Raw genomic sequence first — 21,464 nt, forward strand, 5'->3', positions numbered from 1 at the left:
CAATCCCCTAGTGAGACAAGGAAGCTCCACCAAGATCTTAGGGCAGGAGACCAAAATAAATAGCTAATCTTCGTAATGTATTTTAACAAATGCAAATGCTGGCCCCAAAGAACGGAGATGAATGAGGAGCAAAACACATTTGCTAGTTGGAAAGCCACTTAAAGCCACAGGGAAGGCAGGCTGGGAAAAGAGGAAAAAAAGGAATAAGTTGGATTCCTGCCTACAAATAAAATTGCTGATGCACAGAAGTGAAGACTGAGCTTAATTTCCAACAGAAGAGCTGGTTGTGGTTGAAGCATGCCTGGGAGTTGCACTCTTCGACCTGGGGTTCCTTCCAGACCTGTCACAATTCTGCAGGAGATTCAACTGCATACCAGCCAACTTAGGCTTGCACAATTAAAGTGGATTAAAGTGCTCTGATGCAACAAAGCCACTTAAAAACAACCAGACTTTTTGCACGAAGAAAAGTGATGGGGACATGCACTGGAAAGTGTGGGATAGCAATGGATTGGCAGGCAGTCGTAAAACCTCCAAGCCGATAAATCAGGGTGAATACTCAATAAACAGTGGAAGTTGTAGAACATCTGTGAAAGCTCAATAAAGAAGTCATCCGCAGACACCCTTTGTAGCCCTTCCTTCTCATGTTAAATATGTAGGGAATGGTTGCAGTTATTCAGTAGTGCCACTTGCAAATGCTCAATGGCATTTTCTTTTGTATTGTCACTTTCCTGGTCCCAAAGCTCGGAAATGGTAGACCCTGGTCCAAATTAAGCTCTGCAAACACCATGGCTTCCCTTTTTTCATGGGTAATATTATTTGCTTGGAAATGGGACCCCAGTTATCACCAGAAGTAAATCCCATTTTTAATGGATGAAAATTCAAAGGCACTGGGGCCCGTCTTGAAACGGGACAAGAATACTTCAGCATACTTTGAAGAAGCTGCAAATTAACTCCTTTACAAAGATTTCAGGAGTTCCACATGGTAAGCCCCAAGAATTGTGATCTGGAGCATCTTTCGGGTCAGTGAAGAGTTCTCAAGCCATTAGCTGCCCTTGCCATCCCAGACTGGAAGACCTATCAAAGATTTGTTGGAGCCTAGGCAACAACGGCTTTGATGTACTTCAGTTTGTTTCTGGTTTTGTTCCTCATTCACTGAGTATTGGTTTGACACCCACTAACCCAGGCACAAATGTTGGAGGCAAGAACTGGAAGCCAACAGCTATCTCCAGCTCAGCTTTGTTCTGGACTAAATGCAACTATCGAGGTAGAAGGTGCATACACTTAAAATCTGCAAGCAGTCTGTAAAACATGAAAACAGTTATTGACATGCCCCCTTCCCAGGTGAAAGCATAGAGAAAAGCAGCACATGCTAAATTCACATTAGGTAAGCAGTCCAAAAGTTGTGACAAAAAGGAATTTGGGGGTGTTTCCTAAACAGTTTCAAACTTTTTAAAATCTGTGTTTGGAAGGAAAAAGTACAGAAGAGATTAAGGTAGCTAAAGACATAATCCTAGTTGTAGTACAGTGGGGCTCAATGAGTAAACATGTTGTTACACTGCAAGAAACACAGGGCAAAAATATTAAAAAGGCAGGAAAATGGCAATATCAAAGATGACGGGAAGCCCAAGATGTACACGCATTAACTGTGGAAAAGGATTGTAAAAGATAGTGTTTATCGTGGAAAGACAAGCAAAGAAAAACTGTCTGGATAGAGGCAAAAATATAGATACAAACATGTAGAAAACTGTAATGTGTGCCTATGAATGTGAACGTCATGAAGCTGCAGACCCAAGCCATAGGATTTAAGTATTCTATAAATGAAATTAACGGGTCCCCTCCACAGTAAAAGGTAAAGGGACCCCTGACCATTAGGCCCAGTCATGGACGACTCTGGGGTTGCGGCGCTCATCTCGCTTTACTGGCCGAGGAAGCCGGCGTACAGTTTCTGGGTCATGTGGCCAGCATGACTAAGCCGCTTCTGGCGAACCAGAGCAGTGCACGGAAACGCCGTTTACCTTCCCACTGGAGTAGTACCTATTTATCTACTTGTACTTTGATGTGCTTTCGAACTGCTAGGTTGGCAGGAGCCAGGGACAGAGCAATGGGAGCTCACCATTCGCGGGGATTCGAACTGCCAACCTTCTGATCAGCAAGCCCTAGGCTCTGTGGTTTAACCCACAGTGCCACCCGCATCCCTCCACAGTGGAGAATATTATTTTGCATTTCAGGCATACGTGAAGAAGCCTTTCAGGGCTCAATATATTCTTGCTGTCCTGTTTCCACCACTCATGTTTGCACACAGGAACACTCATATTCTCTTCCTTTATCCAAGATCCCCTAAGTCCTCATATCAATATTGGCTACTTGGGGCCCCATCAGGTCCAACCAGTATTGACAATGGTTAGGGATAATGGGACGTGGTTCAACATTTGGGGGGCCACAGGTTTCCTATCCCTGTCTGAAAGAGAAAAGCCTGTGGCATGTGTGTGTAAACAGTTTCAGATCCATGAAAAGTATCACAGAACTTCCAAAACTTCACAGTAGTAATTACTTGAACACACCAAGGGAGACCATCAATTCTGTTACTTCTAAATACTCATGAAAATATGGATTTCACAAGCTCACTGTAAGATAAATCAATAACAAGTCAAGAGAATGAACAAATATCGAATGCAAAGTTGGATGGCAGCTTTATTATTCCCTATAATGTAGTCCCCCCCCCCCCAGTAAGGAAACAGTGTCCCTAAAAGGAGAATGGGGAACTCAGGTATATTAACACATAAAATCACACAGACATATGTTCTTGCAAATTAAAAAACATCAAAGAGTGCTTGTGTACACTAAGATCACAAGGCTGTTCATTATGAAGATTTAAAGTACTATAAACAGCTGGTAGCCCTGTCACTGAAGTAATTACATGATGCTTTTTTGAGATTTAAATCTGGTTATTTGAACATTGTTTCTATTCAGTGCATCACAGTGGGATCTCTAATTTGTTCAATGTAGTCAACAGCAAAGTAGTCTATCTTGGACTAATTAGCCTCCTTGAAATCAAACATAAAAAATATACAGTACAAAACAAAAGGCTAGTAAAAGAATTTCAGGTTGTTTGCCACTGGAGTGCTCCTATGATGATAAAATCTTCTGCTGGCTAAACATGATAATTTTTTCTCAATTTACTTTTAGCACCTTGTGAAATCTTCTGCATGAATTACAACTGTCTCTAGTAAGAAACTCTTTAGCGGGCGGGAAGCTGAGAAGGTAAACAGGAACTGCACAGATAGATGCTGGTATTTATATGGAAAAGGATCTGGGATGTAGGCTGCTATTCTCCATAAATTAAGAGAACATTGACAAAATGGACTGTGTGATTTATGTATGATCTAATGATCCTACATTCTCAATAGATACGTTGTTCCATTTACATTAAATATAGAGGGAAAGGTCTCCCAAGGCATTTGATTTTGTTTCACAGCAACCCTGAAATAAAAATAGTGGGTTTGATGGCATATCATGGAGACTACTCATTTTGACCCCAGTTTGTTAATGACCTCACACACAGAACTTCCAGAGGAAACAATAGTTCCCATTCAGTGCAGTATCAAGGAAACCACTGTATGTACAATGCAGGTGCACATGCAAAGATGTCTCCAACAGCTGCCTGCGCGCATCAGATTTCACATAAGCACAAGGAGAGGCTGGCTAGAGATAAATGACTATTATATATAAATGCTGAGAACATGCTATGACATGACAGAGATGGTCAGTGCATTGGAAACCTGCCCATATTTTGTAAGACAGGTGTGTGGAGCTGGTTCCTCATTGTTTCCAGTGAGAAATTAATTACCTCTACCCATCTGGATACAAAGATGTGGGTAGAGGATGCTGGAAACGAGTGCTTCCTGAAGGGGAAGAGATTGAGACAGGAAAGAGTTTGTCCGCTATCACATCTGAGCTGTGCTATAGATTATCCTCTTGTTCTCAGTAGCTGCCAATCTGTACTTTAAAAGCCCTCTGCGAGACAATGTAGCTTTGGAAAATCTCCATCTCCATGTTCATATCATATCCTTGTAATCCAGAAAAGGCCAGCTAAAATACCGATTAAACTGCCCGTGTTCGCAATTAATTTGAAAGGTCCAACTAGAAAGCCAACTCTCTAGACAACAATGGGGCCAGCAGTCGGTGGTACCAGCTCTAAATTTATTTCTCTTCCTACAAGATTTTTTTGTGTGGCTCCTCGGTTAAATGCATTGCCTTCCATCCACCACTGAAAGGTTGAGAAGAGGCCTTGGGGCAGATAGATGGATGCATATATGCCCAAACATTAATTATTCTTATTATTTCTTAGATTTGTATCTATCAGAACACCTTGCTTGTTATAGAAGGGTACCGTATTGGCCTGAATATAAGCCTCACTATCTCTCCAAATTGTGACTGTGAAAAGTTAAAGTGTGGCTTATTTTTGTAACCTTACGGTATGAAGCCAGGAGAAACAGCGCCAGGAGCGCGGCAAAGCAGCGCCCGCCCCGCACATAGTCTCCCATCCTCTCCCCCAAGGCCGGGAAGGGAGAGTGAGAGTGAGGAAGGAAGGGGAAAGGCCACCCCTGCCTCCCCCAGTATGCAGCCAGGAGCAGCAAGAACGGGAGTGGCGTATATTTGGGTATTTTTTCTTCCCACCTCTCCAATTTTAAAGGTGCGGCTTATATTTGGGTGCGGCTTATATTCGGGCCAATATGGTACTTAAAAGCACTTCAATACTTTGGGCAAGATTTGGCATTTTTGCTTTATAAATGAGACAGAAGATACTTTTATTGCACTCACAACACAAGAATCTCTGTGGAGAGGATACTTGAATTGGCAATGCATAAATAAACAAATTGCTTGTATACGGTATATGAAACATAATAAGAATGTACCACTGGACAAGTCACTGTAGTTACATGTTGTTCTTGTATTTACATGAAAACCAATAAAAATTATTTGGATTAAAAAAAAAAATATCGGCCTTCATCTGAAGATCACAGGCAGTCTACAATATAAAAATACAAAAATAAAAATCCATCCCTTCAATGGTTCACAAGCTTGTAGTGTTACACCATCTTTCACTAATAACGGAATCAAGTTCTTAGAGGATATGCTTTAACAAAGCCTTTAACGAAGTAATTGGGGAAATGGTGGAAAACATATTCCTCAATATAATCAGAAGGATACATGGTGAAGAAGATACAGGCCTTTATTTTTTAAAAGTGTAAATTATACAGTAAATGGAATGAGGATGTTTCCATCACCTCACTCTGTTGTGGAGGGATTTTCTGTTTTTCAAATACTGATATTACAGCTATTGTTTTGAAATAACATATAGCTCTCCAGTGACCAAGAAACCTGCAGACAAATCATACTTGGCCCTGGTCCTTGAAGTTTTCCCTGAGTTGCAGTGAAAATCTACACAAGGGTTGGATACGGATAAAGACTTAAGAACAAGCTGCGTCAACACAGGGCATATTCTCTCTCTTCCCTAAATGGTTCATGCTGCTGAATAAGATTGGCCCTGTTCGCATTCAAGTGCCTTCTCAGCTTCATGATCTCAAATGTTTATATCTAAAATGTCACAATTCAATACTACCAAGCTGTAGAATTTATACAGCAGGACATTCGCTTCCAAGAACACTGGGGGAGCGAGAGGAGATTTCAGGGTTATCCTGTTCTTTTCAGCTCAGCAGGCAGAGTAGAAGTGAGATCACGAAACTATTGCCTCCCATTTCCCAGACGAGTAGCCAGAACTAATATAAAAGAATAATATAACTATGCCAAGGGGAGGCTTAGGGCATTAAAAAAAAAAAGGCACAGGACACATTAGCGTGTTTTTTTAAAAAGACAACCATTCAAAATCCAAAGTTTGGGGATTCACAGAATGGAGTTAGATGTGAAGAAGTATAAGACCATAAGAAGAATCTGCTAAATCAGGCCTATGGCCCATCTAGTCCAGCATCCTGCTCTCACAGCAGCTAAGCACATGCCTATGGGAAGCCCAGGGCTTTTTTCCAGGCAGAACTCACTGGAATTGAGTTCTGGAACTTCTCAAGTGGGCACCGTTGCCATTATAAGACAACAAGGGAGGCGTTCATGGTGAGTTCCAGCACCTCTTTTTCTAGAAATATAGCACTGGGGAAGCCCATAAGCAAGACATATGCCCCACAGCACCATGCCCAGCCACTATGAGAGCCAGTGTGGTGTAGTGGTTAAGAGCAGTGGACTTGTAATCTGGGGAACCGGGTTCGCGTCCCCGCTCCTCCACATGCAGCTGCTAGGTGACCTTGGGCTAGTCACAACTCTCTGAAGTCTCTTAGCCCCACTCATCGCACAGAGTGTTTGTTGTGGGGGAGGAAGGAAAAGGAGAATGTTAGCCGCTTTGAGACTCCTTAAGGGGAGTGAAAGGTGGGATATCAAATCCAAACTCTTCTTCCTCTTCTTCTTCTTCTTCTTCTTCTTCTTCTTCTTCTTCTTCTTCTTCTTCTTCTTCTTCTTCTTCCCAGCTGAGATTCCCAGCAACTGGTATTCAGAGGCATATTGCCTCCAACAGTGGAAGGAGAACATAGTAATTGTGGCTAGTTGCTATGGATAGCCTTGTCCTCCATGAATTTGTATGATCCTCTTTTACAGCTACCCAAGTTCATGGCTATTACGGTAATGCCTGCTGTGGGAATGAGTTCCAGAGTTTAACTATGCATTGTATAGAGAAATATTTTTATAAACTTCAGCCATATCACCTCTTACTTGCCTTTTCTTTAAACCTTCCCTCATAAATGCTATAATCTTTCCTTGCTATAATCTTTACCTTTTCCAAACTGATAGTATTCATTTTGGGGTGAGGTGACCAGACCTGTTCACAGCTTTCCAAATGTGGTCACATAATAGATTTGTGTAACAGTACTGTGATATTGGCAGTTTAATTTTCAATTCCTTTCCTAATTATCCCTTGCATGGTATCTGCCTTCTTCCACAGACGCCACACACTGGGTCGACGTCTTCACTGAGCTATCTATTATGACCCCAAAGTGTATGTCACAGCCAGTTGTGTATTTGCTCTGTGAACAAAATTATCTTCTCCCCTCAGGACAGCCTTTGTTTATGGAATTAAGCCCTTCTGTATGCAGAAAACTCTCTTTTTATGCATAGTAATTCCTTCAATGAATGGAATGAAGACTTAGGATCCTTCAAGACATATTGTAAAATGGCAACTCTAGCTCATAACTAGTTCTTGAGAGATGAATGCTGTGGAGTATTACTGTAATGGTTCTGGGGTTGCTCGTGCGTAAGTTGCCGCCACTCCTAGCTAGGTTACCTGGTTGAACCCTTTCTGTCTGGACAGCCCTTTACTTCGTGGCTGTCTCAGTCGCTGGCAGAATCCGTCAGTGGGCGTTTCTTGAACTTCTTCCAGCAAAGAAGTTATTTGACGCCAAGTCTCCTCCTACTCTCCCTGCACGGAAGTCTTCTGCGCAGGGAGGGTGTAGGCAGCGGAGGACCCGTGTTCTCCCCGCTGGTCTACGGTGAAGAGTCCTGGAGCCTCCTCTCCGATTCCCCCATCTGCCCCCCTTCTCCACTGGTGTTACGCTGTTTTCCTTCCCCAGCAGATGGGCTGCCTCTCTCCCTACTGGGACCCTCTCCGGCATCCCTCTGGAGCCTTCCCTCCTCCTCTAGCTCCGATGGCAGTTCCCTGACAATTACTTATCCATTTTAAGTAATCTTTAAAAAGTGTGATCTTGAGAGAGTCCACCTGAAGTGGACAGAATAGAAGAAGTTTTGAAATTGAGGTATATCAAATTACAGTTGGTGTTGGTATGTTGCCATATTTGTTAGAATCCTGAAAACTGCAGCTTTCACTTTGGGAACACAGGGGAAAGAAGAGCTTGAGGTTCAAAGGTTAGCAGTGGACATCTATGGCTTGGTCAATGAAGAAGTATTCAGTTCCATGGCCATAGTAGTGATTTGCGTGTAAGAAGAACACTAAGCACTGATTCATGCCAGTTCTGCATGCAGCCAGAGATGGTTTAATGAATCTTTGTCTCTTCACACAGCAGGTGCTTGAACTGCTTCTTCATTTGCTTGATAGGTATCTTTATGCACTGATGGAATAGCTGAATGAATGATTGAGTGATGGAATAACCACTGTGCTGTTGAGCCAGGTTGCAAAATGGAAGTGATAATTTCCTATCCAACAGGGCTGCAGTTATGATTATGATGAGCAGAGTGCTAAAGAAATTTATCAAATGCCTAATAGATACAGTAGTTTCTCTCATTCTGAGAACATATAAAACCTCACAAAGACTACGTTATATTTTTATGAAGAATAAGGTGCGGCAGATAAATTATGGAAAAAGTTTCTTGCTAGAGACATTTATCATTAATAACCATGACAGGAAGGAAACTGCTGTTGCTTGAGTAATTAATAAATGTATTTAAAACCACATTTTTATTACTCACTTTGGAAGATAAAATTTATCTTTAGTAATAGTACAATGAGAAAGTAATAATTTTTTTCTCTTTTTCCATGTGATATTTTGTTTCAGTGAAAGCATATACACTTTATGCATATGTTTTAATGTTTTGCTTTATGTTTTTGTAAACTCCTTAGAGGTTTTCTTACAATCAAGTGGTGTGTGTGTTTCTCTCTCAGATTCCTTCCTTGCATAAAAATAGCTTTTAGGTCCTTAGGTTTTGTATATGAGAAAGTTTGAGATGTTCTTCCATGGCAAGAGGCTTTCAAATATTGTAAGTGCCACTAAGCAAGTAATGCTCAATGGCCTTCATGCAGGTTTTAATGTGGTTCTTAAATCTGACTTTGTAGAAGGACTTTGTTTTATGTCGGGCAGTACACTTATTCACGTACAAGAACTTCTGCAGAAGCTTTTGTCTCAGTGTGGGATGGGTTGGGTGGGCAGCTGGGTGAGAGGGGGAAATGCTCAAAATATTGAGGAGGTATTTTGTACACTTCCAGTTGAGAGCAATTTCCCTCTCCCACAACAGCCCCTGTGCCTAACCCCTTGCTGCTCTTTGGGGTGATAAGGAAGGTGACTCCCCCGATATCTACTTTTACTAAATCAGATTTTCAGCAACAGTTTATTTGACATGAAAGGTAAGTCATCTTTAGATTTTCATCAATTTGTAACTGTAGCAAAGGGCACCTTGAAACTACTTCCTTTAGGGAGTTCTCCTGCCATGTTTCATCAGTAGAGAAATGAAGATTCAGTGCCTACTTTCTCTCTTCAGTGCTGAATTACAGATGAACAAGGATTTACCAAAGTTACAAAGTCAAGCAAAAGAAGAGGGGGCGGTGTTCTTGCCTTTGCATTTACTGTAGGGGGGACATACGGTTCTTTATTAAATTTCATTTCCAAGCTTTGCAGTTGCATTATATTCTTTAGGAGCAATGTTTTTTCAGTGTCAAATTCCTATGTACTTTGATCCACATAGGCTAAATAAATTTAGTAAGAATTCAGGACTTTTTGCAATGTATGGCCATACACTCTTAAATTCAAAGAAGAATACAAGACACAGATCTCATGATGTTCATTGGGCTTCAGATTGCAATTTTGATGTGCAACATATCTCTGGATCTGTGTATTTATCACACATGTACCCCATACTTCCACCAAGGAGTGAAAGACATGGGTTCCATTTTATGACACAACAACTTCATATGGGAGGGTTAGAATGAGATATAGTGATGCCCCCCAGGTCATCTTGCTTCCCTGTACCCTAACTCACTATTTTCGCCTCTGCCTCACACTATACAAGTAGACAGATTGTCATAGTTTTAATATATGGTCACTTGAGTACATAATTTCTTAGCTCGTAAGAAAGACATCTGCATTTTTACTACCGAACATTTTGCCAGCATAATGCATCTAGACAAAAATCTTATTGCATGCTGTTACTTAATGTGATATTTTTTCCCTCTACTTCAATATAATTTTTAGTTTCTGAAGTCAAGATGCTGTAAACAGATGAAAAGTCAAAACGATGAAATTTCCAGGCATGAAAATAAGATTAGACAATGTTGCATTTTTAAAGAAGGTACATGGTTTTTAAGTACACATGCATTTGCACTTGTGGTTATTATATTATATAATTGTTATTATATTATAATAATCATGAATATTATGTGCAAAGTGTTGTACATAGATTCAGAAAACCTGTTTCAAATTCTTGCTCAGGCAAGAGGTGTACTGGGTGACCCTGGGTGAGTCTCTTAGCCTACCTCACAGGGTGGTTGTGAGTATAAAACGAGGGAAAGTACACCATGTTTGCCTCCCTGAGCTCCTTAGAACAAAGGGCAAGAGAAAAATGCAACAAATGATTATAAAAACTGTGTGATTTGTGAAGGTACCTCCATTATCTGAATGAAGGGAAAGCTCAACAACATAGTGATCTATCCAACTCTTTATTGATTACTGTGGTCAGCAACATCCTGCAGCTGAACATACATAAGATGTAATTATGCTCATCATCCTATGTTTACTCAGGACTGAGTAATATGTTACTACTAGTACTATTGAGAGTGAATCCCACCCAGATCCTAGTCACTCATGGAATGATTCCCTAGCAACTAAGTGGAGTTAAGGGTCCTGTGAGGAAGTTAATTGCCTGCCACTGGAAGCTCAATATCAAGAGTGATTGACAGGCTCTGAGGGAGACTGCCAGCAGAACTCTGATTCACAGCTTGGTTTTTTGTTTGTTTTCTGTTTGCCAAAAGCTTTAATGCATGGATTGCTATGGTGTATCAGTCACGTTACAAGGTGCATAGGTCAACAGGTGCATGGATAAGCAGAACCTAAGATGTTGTTCTGACACTTTACATGCCCCCCAAAGCCCTCCTTTTGTGCGGTTGGTGTCCTGAGCCACGGGACTGAGCAAGCAAGCAAGCCCTCCTTCAGAGAGGTTTGGTTTGCTGAGTTTGTTCTCACCGGTACATCCATTGTGACAGAGGCAGAGTTAATGGGCCAGCTTGCTATGTGATCTATCTGCAGGCATCCCCTGAAACAGAGGAGGCTTTCGGAGGGGACAGTCCTGGTGCAGTGTCAGGTTCCTGTGATGTACAAGGTCTCCTTTGGCACAGAGGTGGACTTCTGCCCTGACAGTCCCCTTGCCCCATCTCTAGGGTCTGAGTCAATATTCACAATGGTCCCTCCTCATGGTCCAATTTCTCCAGTTCTCTGTTCTTCCCTTCCTCACCTTCCTCTGCCCAGTCTTGACATCTCCACAAGGCTCATGCTAGCCAAAAGTGTCTGGGAAGGCACTGCAGACTTCAAAGAAGCATTAGTCCTGGGGCGCACTGTGGGGCCTCTAGAGTCTGCCTGCCTCCTCCCTCTCAGCTGCCCTATGGCTGGAGGGGTGGAGGCAGCATGTGAACTATTTGGGCAGCACGGAGCCTGCACGCGCCCAAGCCACCGCGTCTCTCCCAAGAGAGACGTGTGGCTCAGGTGTGCTGCAGGCCCACAGTGAGTGCCGCCTGGCATTTTGTCACACACACCCCGTGGTGACACCCGGCGGCGGTCTGCACCCACCACACCCCCTTCCTCCACCCCTGCCTGCACTCCCACCATTTATTTGCTATGACATTGGCTTAAGCCAAGTTCTCCGCGCTACAAGAGGCAGTCCTTCCATAGAATTACCCTGCCTTTTGTCTGAGAAAGGCAACTTCCCAGTTGATTAATGATGCCCTAATCCTGACTGAGAGCCACCTGTTGAATAATGGTGAAGATGGAACATAGCAATAATGTACAAATTAAAGTCTGTTGTGAAGGTGCAGCTGGCAATAATGGAGCTGTGCTCAAGTTTGTGGATAAGTGTGTGGGGGAGATCATGTTATTGCGGAAAAGAAATAGCACATGCAAAATTATGCTTACAAAGCTGTAAAGCAAAAAGAAAAAGGATTTATATTACAAGTTACAAGAATAAGCAGCATGCTTTGGGAATATAAAAAAAATAAGTATAGAGATGAAATTATTGCGCATATATATATATATATATATATATATAACAAGACAAAGTATAATCTAAACTAATCTGTAATTGCTCAAGCATGACCATATTCATCCTTTTAAAGATCAAGCTTTTAAATGTTAAGCTTTACAGAGGAAGAAAAGTTCAGTAGGCAAGCATTTTCACTATTGGCTCTATCACTTTGGATTATGTTTGCTATCTTTTTCTTTTATTTGAAAGCAGGGTTCCCAGAAGTAAAGGGATTTGGGGAGCTTACAATGAGAAATGTCACCAGGGGGTAGCTGCCCTGCTTCCTGTGGTAAAGCAGAAGAATGCTCTCAAATTTTACGGTGAGAAAAATGAAAGAATGAATCCCTTAGGACTCCACCCTATAAACCCCCCACACACACTTTTTGCTGAGCTGTTAAGAAAAGGAAGCCACTTATCTAGCAAAAAGTTTTTGCATTGCTGTTAGATCTTCTACCGCCGAAAAATGAATTACAGAATAGACATGGCATGCTGCTTTATCTCTGAAATAGAACAATTCCATCTGACGCTTTCTTGAGTTTATACACTGCAAAACATCAATGATGACTACTGGTCATTAGAAGTTGCACATCAGACTGGATGTTTCCTGAATATGTAACAGACAGCTACAATCTTGATTTTCCTAAATAACTACAGGCAGATATGATTCTTGTTAAGAAGGCACCATGTGAGGATGTGAGGCTTATCTCATCTGCACACCCTGATCAGAATGGATACTGCACACACAAACACACACACGGGCACAGGATTCTTAAAAACAAAGTCCCATTGACCCTCTTTTTCTCAGTAGAAATGAGCTACCCTAGGCCTATAATTATTTAAAACAAGAATAGGGAACTGATGGCCTTCCATGGACTACAACACCCATCATGCCTGGCTGGGGCTGATGGGGGTTGGAGCCCAACATCTGGAGAACCACAGGTTCCTCATCCCTAATTTAAGGAAAAAGTAGCAACACAACTGCCGTACTATGTTAGAGTTTCTCCCTAAGACAGAGAAAATATTTCCATGAGATCTATGTTGCAAAGGCATTGTGGTACAGTATGCAGAAATAAAGCTTACTTCTGCTTAAAGAGATCCTGTGTGGTGCAATTATTTGCCCCTTTTGTGTAGTATGACTGGGGAGATTGGAATGAATTGAACTGATAGAATGGCAAAGGCTTTTGGAGAATTATATATTGATACATGAGCATGACATTTAGCTTTGCCACAAATTACATCCATGCAGGAATCAGTATGAAAGACTATCTCTGGGCTGGAGCACCAAACATTAACGAAGGAAAACTGCATATTCTAGCAGAATCTGTGATTAAAGTAACTGTGGTTAAAGTGCCACAGGTGAACTTACCACTGAGAGGATGAGGAATTGTATACTGTTTCTTCTTACTCGTAATGGAAGACGTGGAAAGTTTGCGAGAAAGAGCAGCCCCTTGTTTCTTTCTTGAAGCATCACCCTGCTGGGTTTTCCTCAGCTGTACCATGTGTTTCAGTTTCTTTAGGCGTTCTTGTGAGCGGGAAATAAAGTGAGGCTTGTGAACTTCTAGCGCCTCCTAAAAGAAAGAAATACATTTCATTTGGAGTGAGAAACAGAGAGGGCATTAGCAATTTGTTCCTCTGAACCAACTTAATGAAATTGGAAATTGGAAATTGGAAATTATCACATAATATGGACATGATAAGATGTCTCTCAACAGTGTGGGACCTCATGCCTCAACAGAGGAAATGGCAGTCATGTGCCCTTTTGTTTACAAGCTCACTTTTCTGCAGCACAGGAAAATCCCACCTATCCACCAATGGATCAAGGATTTGTCTTCAGGTGGCTTCATGAGTTGGCAATATACCATCAACTTTAGAACAGGAATGGGGAACCTGCAGCTCTCTAGATGTTGATCAACTCATTCCAAACCCCATCAACCCCAGCCAGCATAGCTCAGGGATGATATGAGTTGGAGATAGGGTAGGATAGGACTTGCGAGCCCACCAACAGCTAAAGGGCCACAGGTTCTCTGCCTCTGCTTTAGTCGATGGACGACTACCATGCTATATGGAAAGTATATACTGTTTTTTATGCCTAATCAAGAAAAGCCAACTTGCCCTATCCTATGTAGCTTAGACAGTATAATTGGCCTTGAAACTGATTGCCTGCAGCCTTTGCCCTCTTCATCCCTTTCCTGCACTCTGTTTAGTGTACTTATTGTGCTGGTATGAGTGTTGTGTGGTTCTATGTCATATCAGTAAAAATTGAAGAACATTATAAAAGTATTAACACAACAACTTGGGACATGGTTGAAAAACTGCTACATTAAGCAGGAGTGGCTATTCTTGCAAACACATGTCTCATTTTTGCAGTTACCAGTGCCTGTGTACTTTAGAATTCCTTTTTGGCCTAAGTGTCTAAATAGGAAAACCAAAGGACACAATTAATGGCTTCCTTGGACATCCAAGATATATGGATTCAGGATAAGTGCATCTGCTGTGCCTCGATGGGTAAAAAAGCAGCAGAATCCATTTATCACTATGTGCTTGGAAAGAAAGAAAGACTTAAAAAGTGCAGTATACTCTTGGCAACTTCATTTGATTGTTTATTAAATATTTTTCTGCTGCCTAGGCTGTTTACTCCTAACCATTATCACACTTCTGTAGTTGTTTAATTTGCTATCCTTTTTTGCCATCCCCAGAGAGAAAAGTCCCTTTCATGGTGGGTCATGCATAGCTTTTTAACATGCTCAGTGTTTAAAAGGGGGACCAGAATGGTGTTATCAGTAGGAGATTTGAGTTGCCTGAAACCAACATTTAACCCTTATTGTCAGATTTAGGTTCATAACATTCCGCTAGTCTAGCCCTTAAAAACATAGTATCCATTTTTTAAGGTTACTGTCCTGGCTCCCAGTTGCTGAAGAACGAGAACTCGAAGAAGGATTCTTTCCAAAGGCCTTACTGTTTAGATTGGTGCAATACATATGCACATCACTGGTCTAAGGGAGAGCAGGGCACATAGCTGATCCAATGCTTGGGTACACAATGGCAGGTCATCTAGCACACCCCTTGCTTTCCTATATAAAGGAATGTGGCAGGCTCAACGTAGGGCAGCAAAGGGTTCTCTCCTTAGCAAGCAACCTAGCACTTTGTCTTGAAAGTGGGTTCTGCTCCCATCTGTTCAGATCTCCCTTGGTGCCTTCAGGACTTAGGTTTGATGGCTCTGGGGTAAGCTGTGAGAGAGGTATTGTGGAGGTGCTCAGACAGCTGTGGAGAGGAAAGCAGGGTTGAAGAGGAAGGCAGGGTGCGCTGCCCTCACCCTGGGGGACCCATAGTCCTTTAGGGCACAAGAATCTTCATTTTGCTGCAGCAGACTAATATAGCTACACCTCTGGCCATTAGATCAGTAAATGTGAGGAGAAGGAATTGATGGAAAGGTGAACAAAAATGTTAGTGTATTGCAGGGGCTTCTAGAGGGACAGCAGGGAATTTCTGAAGTTGCTCATTTTCAACAGATCAGGCAATCAAAATGATTATTCAGAAATGAACAGCAGCTTCAAGTGACCTCATTGTTCCGTTGATAAAGTAAGAAAAAGAAAATAAGAAAATGTGACTTTCAGCCTCCATTGAAAATAATCATCACAGGACTGAGAGTTAACAGAGAAAACATTCTGATATTTTACCCTGAGAGTCAGTGGGTTTTCAGGAATGTTCTCAGGCTCAGAGCAGACCTCTGGCTGCTGGAAGGCTTCATGTTTCTCATGAGTAACATCTGGCTCATGAGCTGGGGAGGTTGTTACCCTGTCGATTGTCTTGTTCATCTCACTTTTCTGATGCTCCTTCAGCTTGATAGCCAAACCACAGAATTTGTAATCACCTTAAGAAAGAGATAGATGTTTATTAAGGGGGAGCAGCTAATTTGAATTTGGGTCTTTCTGTGCTTTTGGAGGGTGGTTTCTGAAACAAAACAGTCAAGTTATATAATCTTCAGCATTTTAGTGAGAATTTATCCTGATATAACACATTTTTGTATGCAGTTTTGGAATATGTACTTATTTTTGCAAACAATCCCCCCTAATATAATGCATTTTTGTAAACAATGGTTGGAGAACTGCATTGCAAAATTTGGATAAATATGAATTTTGAAAGATAGCTGTGTTTTGGTTCACCTATTGGTCTGGAAAATGTTGTTTTGATAGATCTGGAGTTAAATGCATACTGAATCAAATTTCTCATTCCCTAATGGTAGCCACTAACACATTTCCAAAAAGAAGAAGATTCATCACAGAAAAAGAAAAAAAGAAAGTAAAAAAGAGGACATAGATTTGTTTTTAAAAATGCATTTGCAAATACATATGCAAATTTGGAAATAATTACTAACTTTATGGTTCGGTGTAATGATGATGATGATGATAATTCTTATTATTTATACCCATCTATCTTACTGGGTTGCCCCAGCCACTCTGGATGTCTTGCAACATAATAAAAACACTGCATAATTTCAAACATTAAAAGCTGCATGTAGACATGCAGCGAAATGAGGTGCCAGAATCCTGAGAAGCAGCAATACTAGAATTGTGTCTTCACACTGAAGGTGGTTGATGTTATGTTTGACTGCTCACCAATATTTAAAGCAAAACCCCTGCAAGCTGAAAAACAAACAAACCTTGGCACATTGAGGAAAAAGCTTCTGTTCTAACACACTTCTTGCTATGTAACTTTTCTACTTGCAAGAAAAGTTTTCTCACCACCTCTGCCATCTGAATGCAAACTGCTTTCCATTTACAACCTTGGTCCCACCTCACTCCGCTGCATGATCGTGGGAGCCTGAAACTGCTGCCTAATATATTGCTTTTCAGAGCAGGCAGAGGGAGATATATGTTGCTCTAATTGATAATTATAATTTCTATAATTTACAGTATATGATGCTCCTGGAGTATTCAAAGCACTTCACACAGATTATCCCAGAAATCTTTACAAGCACTCTGTAAAGTACAATAGCATCATACTAGAATTATTATTTTTAGTACCACCATACTGCAGATGGTGCAGGGAGAGGGGCAGAGGGGAACAACTGGAGAACAGTGGCTAGCCTAAGGCTACTTAGTGAGTTCATGGATGGGGGAGAACTAAAGTCAGAAAGCTTAGGTCACAGGTCACAGCCTTTGCTGCATGACTCTCAATATCTCATACACTTTGAACCAACTAAGATTTACTGCACTGATGATGGACTACAACAAAATATGTATATTGTATTCTTCCTCAAGTAATTTGAGTTCTTTTCCCTTTGGTCTTGCAGCTGTTGGGTTTTTTTTTTCCATTGTTCCTGTATTGATCTGCATATTCAAGTCCTTATTTTACTGCAATTACTTTAAGATGAGAAACTAAAACAAAATGCTAAAATATGATTTCAGTTCATTAAAAATGTAATCAATATAGAAGGTTATTAAAACATGTTTTCCTCCTTTATAATCAAGCTTGATTGATTGCTCTTTGACAATCAATATTTCTTGCATAATTAATAATCCCAAAAAGGAGCTTGTGCCCAAAATGCGAATAGATGTTTTCAGCATTTTACAAGCTAAAAATACAGAATTAATCCAAAATGGCAAATATCCTTCTGAAGAACACTGAGACATGCCCCTCTTACAAGAGTGACAATAAGCTTGTGTTTCCTGCCAAATGGTATAATTCGAGATATTAAATATCTGGGAAGAAAGCCTATTTCAGATTGTTTCAAATGATCAATTGCAGTAAAGAGAAAATACTCTTTCCTTGTGTCATGGCAGAAGCTTGATACTCTTTTTTTTCCTAACAAACAAATCAAAATATAAAGTTGTTTTCTGCACCTGTTTTACCAAGTTGCAAATCCTCTCCCATATTGATTGTTTGCCTTACTTGCACATACTTTTGCTGAGCCAAGATTCTGAAAATATTTTTCCCTGAAGAGGGGTTTGCAAGGTAAATTGAAAAACTGAACATTAGTTTCAGATATTTTTCCAGACCAAAAGCTCCATGGAGGCTGTAGTTGCAGTTGGTGAGCACAGTGCCCATGTACCAATTATCGTGCATATATTTCCATTGTACACAAAGATCTGTTCCTAATGCTGCAATGGAAGGGAAATACATAATGTGACCTGGAGCTGCTGGGCAGCAAGGTCCTCTTGATTCAGGAATCCTAGGATGTCAGAGAGGTGAGATGGGCATAATTTATATATATATATAGATGAGAAGAGAAAAATACATGAAGTTGGTGTTATCAAGATAATTTCAAGATAATGGAATTAGAATAATCCATAATTTATCTTTCTCAACTGTCTACAATAAAATAGTTTGCCCACTGGGCAATTTTTCATTGGATACAAGAGGAGGGTAAAATATATGGATAAAGCAGAAGGAAGTGGGAAATGAGGTCAGCAACCCTGAGAGTATCCCTCTACCAGCCTAGAATACAAGCTGAATTGTATCCCAACACTTCCAACAACAAGCATTTACAGGGATGGGGAACGTGTAGTCCTCCAGATGTTATTGGACTGCTGCTCTCATCATCCCTGAACATGGCCACACTGGTTGTGCTAAAGTATGCATGTTTGGGGATTCAATACAGAAACATGGGACATCAAAATGCATTATGTGTGTTCTAGCCATGTTGTCTTATTTCTTCTTATTTGGTCTCAATAGGCCATGGCCAATATTAAGAATTATTCAAATGCATTAAGTGAAGCCTGTTGCTCTCCAAACTATTTTCCTACAACCAAAAAAAACCCAACAACAGACAAATGCAAACAAGCTGCCCATTAACAGCTCTGCACCTTTTACTCTGATCACATTTTAAAATGCCACAAAAGCTAGATTCCTAATAGCCAATAAAATATTTTCAGCTTACCTTTTGGGAACGGATCTTGTCTGTGGATATCATTTTCGTCCTGTGCCCTTTTCGATAAAGCCTTTATATTATACCCGTGATCAGAAAAAGATGTTTTTGGTTTCAGAAAGCTTTGGGTCTGACTCTCTTTGGACTCTGAAGTGCCTTTGGGTTGATGTTTATCTTTCAAAGAAATGCCACCTTCCACCATGAGTTCTTTCTTGGACGATTGCTCCAGAGAGGAGGCAAGTGCTGTTTCATAGTGTCTGTCTCTTATGCACTGTTTTATCTTGCTTCCTGAGGATGCTTGTGTGCCTATTAAAAAGTAAGAGAGGGAGAGGAGAAATAGAAGAAAAGCAATGCCTGAAATATAACTTCACTGTCATGGTTCCTTCTGCAAAGGTCCTTCCAACATTGTTTGCAGCATTGCATGTATTACTACTACTACTACTACTATTATTATTATTATTTTCATAAATGTATCATTTCATCTTGAAGCAGTGATGCTGTGTCACTGCCACCAGAAAACAGTGTGATATCATTAGCCTCTTCACTTCCTTGTTCTCTAAACTGCTTTTAATCATGTTATCCTCTTTCCTAACAAGACTACCTGTGATTACAAATTAATAGCTTCCTAACCAGCCCATATACCAACATTTCATTTCCACAGCACAAGATTGTATACTATGCAACTCTAAGAAACCTACTGGGGAAAATAATTGCCAAGAACATAGAGCACGCTTCATAAAAGACGCACTGTTGGTATAAAGCCAAATTGATTCCACAAACATATTTCAGTAGTTCATTGAAGGCTTGATCCAGGCATTCCATTGCAGTGTGGTTACACTGGCATCTTCCAGACATACATTTAACACAGAGAAAACATGATCTGCAAAGTTGCCCTATAGGGCTTCTTGGCAAGGGAAGAAAGGAAGGTTAGGTGGACAAATATCATGCCAATGAATGAATGGTGATCCACCAAGACTGTTAAGAACTATTGGGGCTACTGTGAAAGAAAGATTGCAAGACCCCAGACTCACCCAAAGTCCTCCACCCCCACAGTCCACACAGGATCATTCAGTTGAGAGCGATTTTGAGTCCAAGACAAGACAAAGTCTTGTGTACTTGCCACACCCATCTCCTCCAGAAGATTTTCCATGCTGACCGGGAGCACAAACCACAGACAATGGCATCAGTGCCAATCCCAGTTGCCCCTCTCTGTGGGGCCTTTTTAGTGTGCAGCTCATGCAATATTAGCAACAGGCTTATAGGTAAGTTTAGAGATGCTTCAAAAATTAACTGTTCAAAAGCATCAATGCCTTCATTGTTCATGAATTACCACCCAAAATTCTATGGCTTATGTTTCCCACTTTCTGTAACCAACTGCAAGGTTCCCAGGTATTTCTATTCTAGGCTACTAGAAATATACATTCCCCCTCTCCCAAACCTGTCTTGCTAGTTTGTGCACACATGATTATTTGTGTGTGTGTGTGTGTGTGTGTGCACGCACACACAAATGTGGTTGACTCCCTATATCCTTTTCCTAGGCTCAGCTTGTCAATGTGTATCTGTGTGGAGGGAATGACCATACTATTTGAGATGAACTGCATTGTTGGGCTAATAAACATGACAGCCTCTCAACAAGGCATCTGCCTTACAACAAAAGCAGCAGGAAAGGGGAAGTTTGCACGCTTGGTTTATGGAATTAGATAGGATCTGGCCTGAGATGGGCATGGGCATGCATATTTTCAAGATTCATAAACTACCAGTAAAAACTTGACGGGGAACTGAAAATGACATTCAATTCGTATGATACCTGTTCGAATCTATTTTCTTGAAGTTGGGAGAACTACATGGATAAGACTGCAGTCACCCTTATATGTGGCATCTGTTGGTGTTGTTGTCTAATAACAGGGAGCATTCCTCAACACCAGGCAAACTTTACAAGGTGGCCAGTCCACACTCTCAATTCACAGAAGAAGATAGCTGCACATTTTGTCCCATAACTAACTTTCTAGGAGGGCTAATGAGCTTTAAAATGAAAGCTCAGGGTCTTGAGAACCTGACAAGGGTTACCAATGAAAGCATTCATGGGCATCATGGCACCAGGATGGTGACCTCTGTTGTATGATAATTTGCTGAGGATCTAACACGTTAGTTCATACATTTCTGTGTTATTATCTCTGTGACAGAGATCTCAAAGTTTCCCTGTAACATACATTGTTATCTCTTGATAACTGAAAACTACATTAGCTTTCCTATTTCTCTCCTCCCCCACTCCCGTTTCTGAAACATATCTAATTTATTATCTCTTTCATTAGAATTATCCCAGTGGGAGCCACAAGGAGTCACTTACTGGTTCAATGAACGTCCTGGTAATGGAATTAGAATGTTGCCCCTTAATTACAGCAGCTAAGCTAAAATAAAACTTTTAAAAAACCTCTCTATGTTGAAGCTCATTCTGCTTGGCAATAGGAGTCCTCTCCAGCTGTGATTTCTATTAAATTCTGGTGGTTTCGCTGCAAACTCTTTTCTGCAATCAGGACTGGTTCAAGTTATCTGGAGCCACTCAGCTGGAGCCCAGATTCCATGT

General features: G+C 41.0%; 1 protein-coding gene across 2 annotated transcripts in view; it reads right to left on the reverse strand.

Annotated features, from left to right (window-relative positions):
• Positions 1-21,464, reverse strand: part of LOC309370693 ((E2-independent) E3 ubiquitin-conjugating enzyme FATS) — a 101,776-nt gene that overhangs the window by 17,692 nt on the left and 62,620 nt on the right. For both annotated transcript variants that reach the window (XM_081912678.1, XM_081912679.1), the window contains exons 4-6: positions 18,893-19,186; positions 15,690-15,883; positions 13,379-13,580 (exon numbers count right to left, since the gene is read on the reverse strand). In XM_081912678.1, coding sequence (XP_081768804.1) covers positions 13,379-13,580; positions 15,690-15,883; positions 18,893-19,186 — 690 coding nt within the window. The remainder of the gene's footprint in view (positions 1-13,378; positions 13,581-15,689; positions 15,884-18,892; positions 19,187-21,464) is intronic.

The sequence above is a fragment of the Podarcis melisellensis genome, assembly GCF_964234715.1.
Source record: "Podarcis melisellensis genome assembly, chromosome: 5".
NCBI lineage: Eukaryota > Metazoa > Chordata > Lepidosauria > Squamata > Lacertidae > Podarcis > Podarcis melisellensis.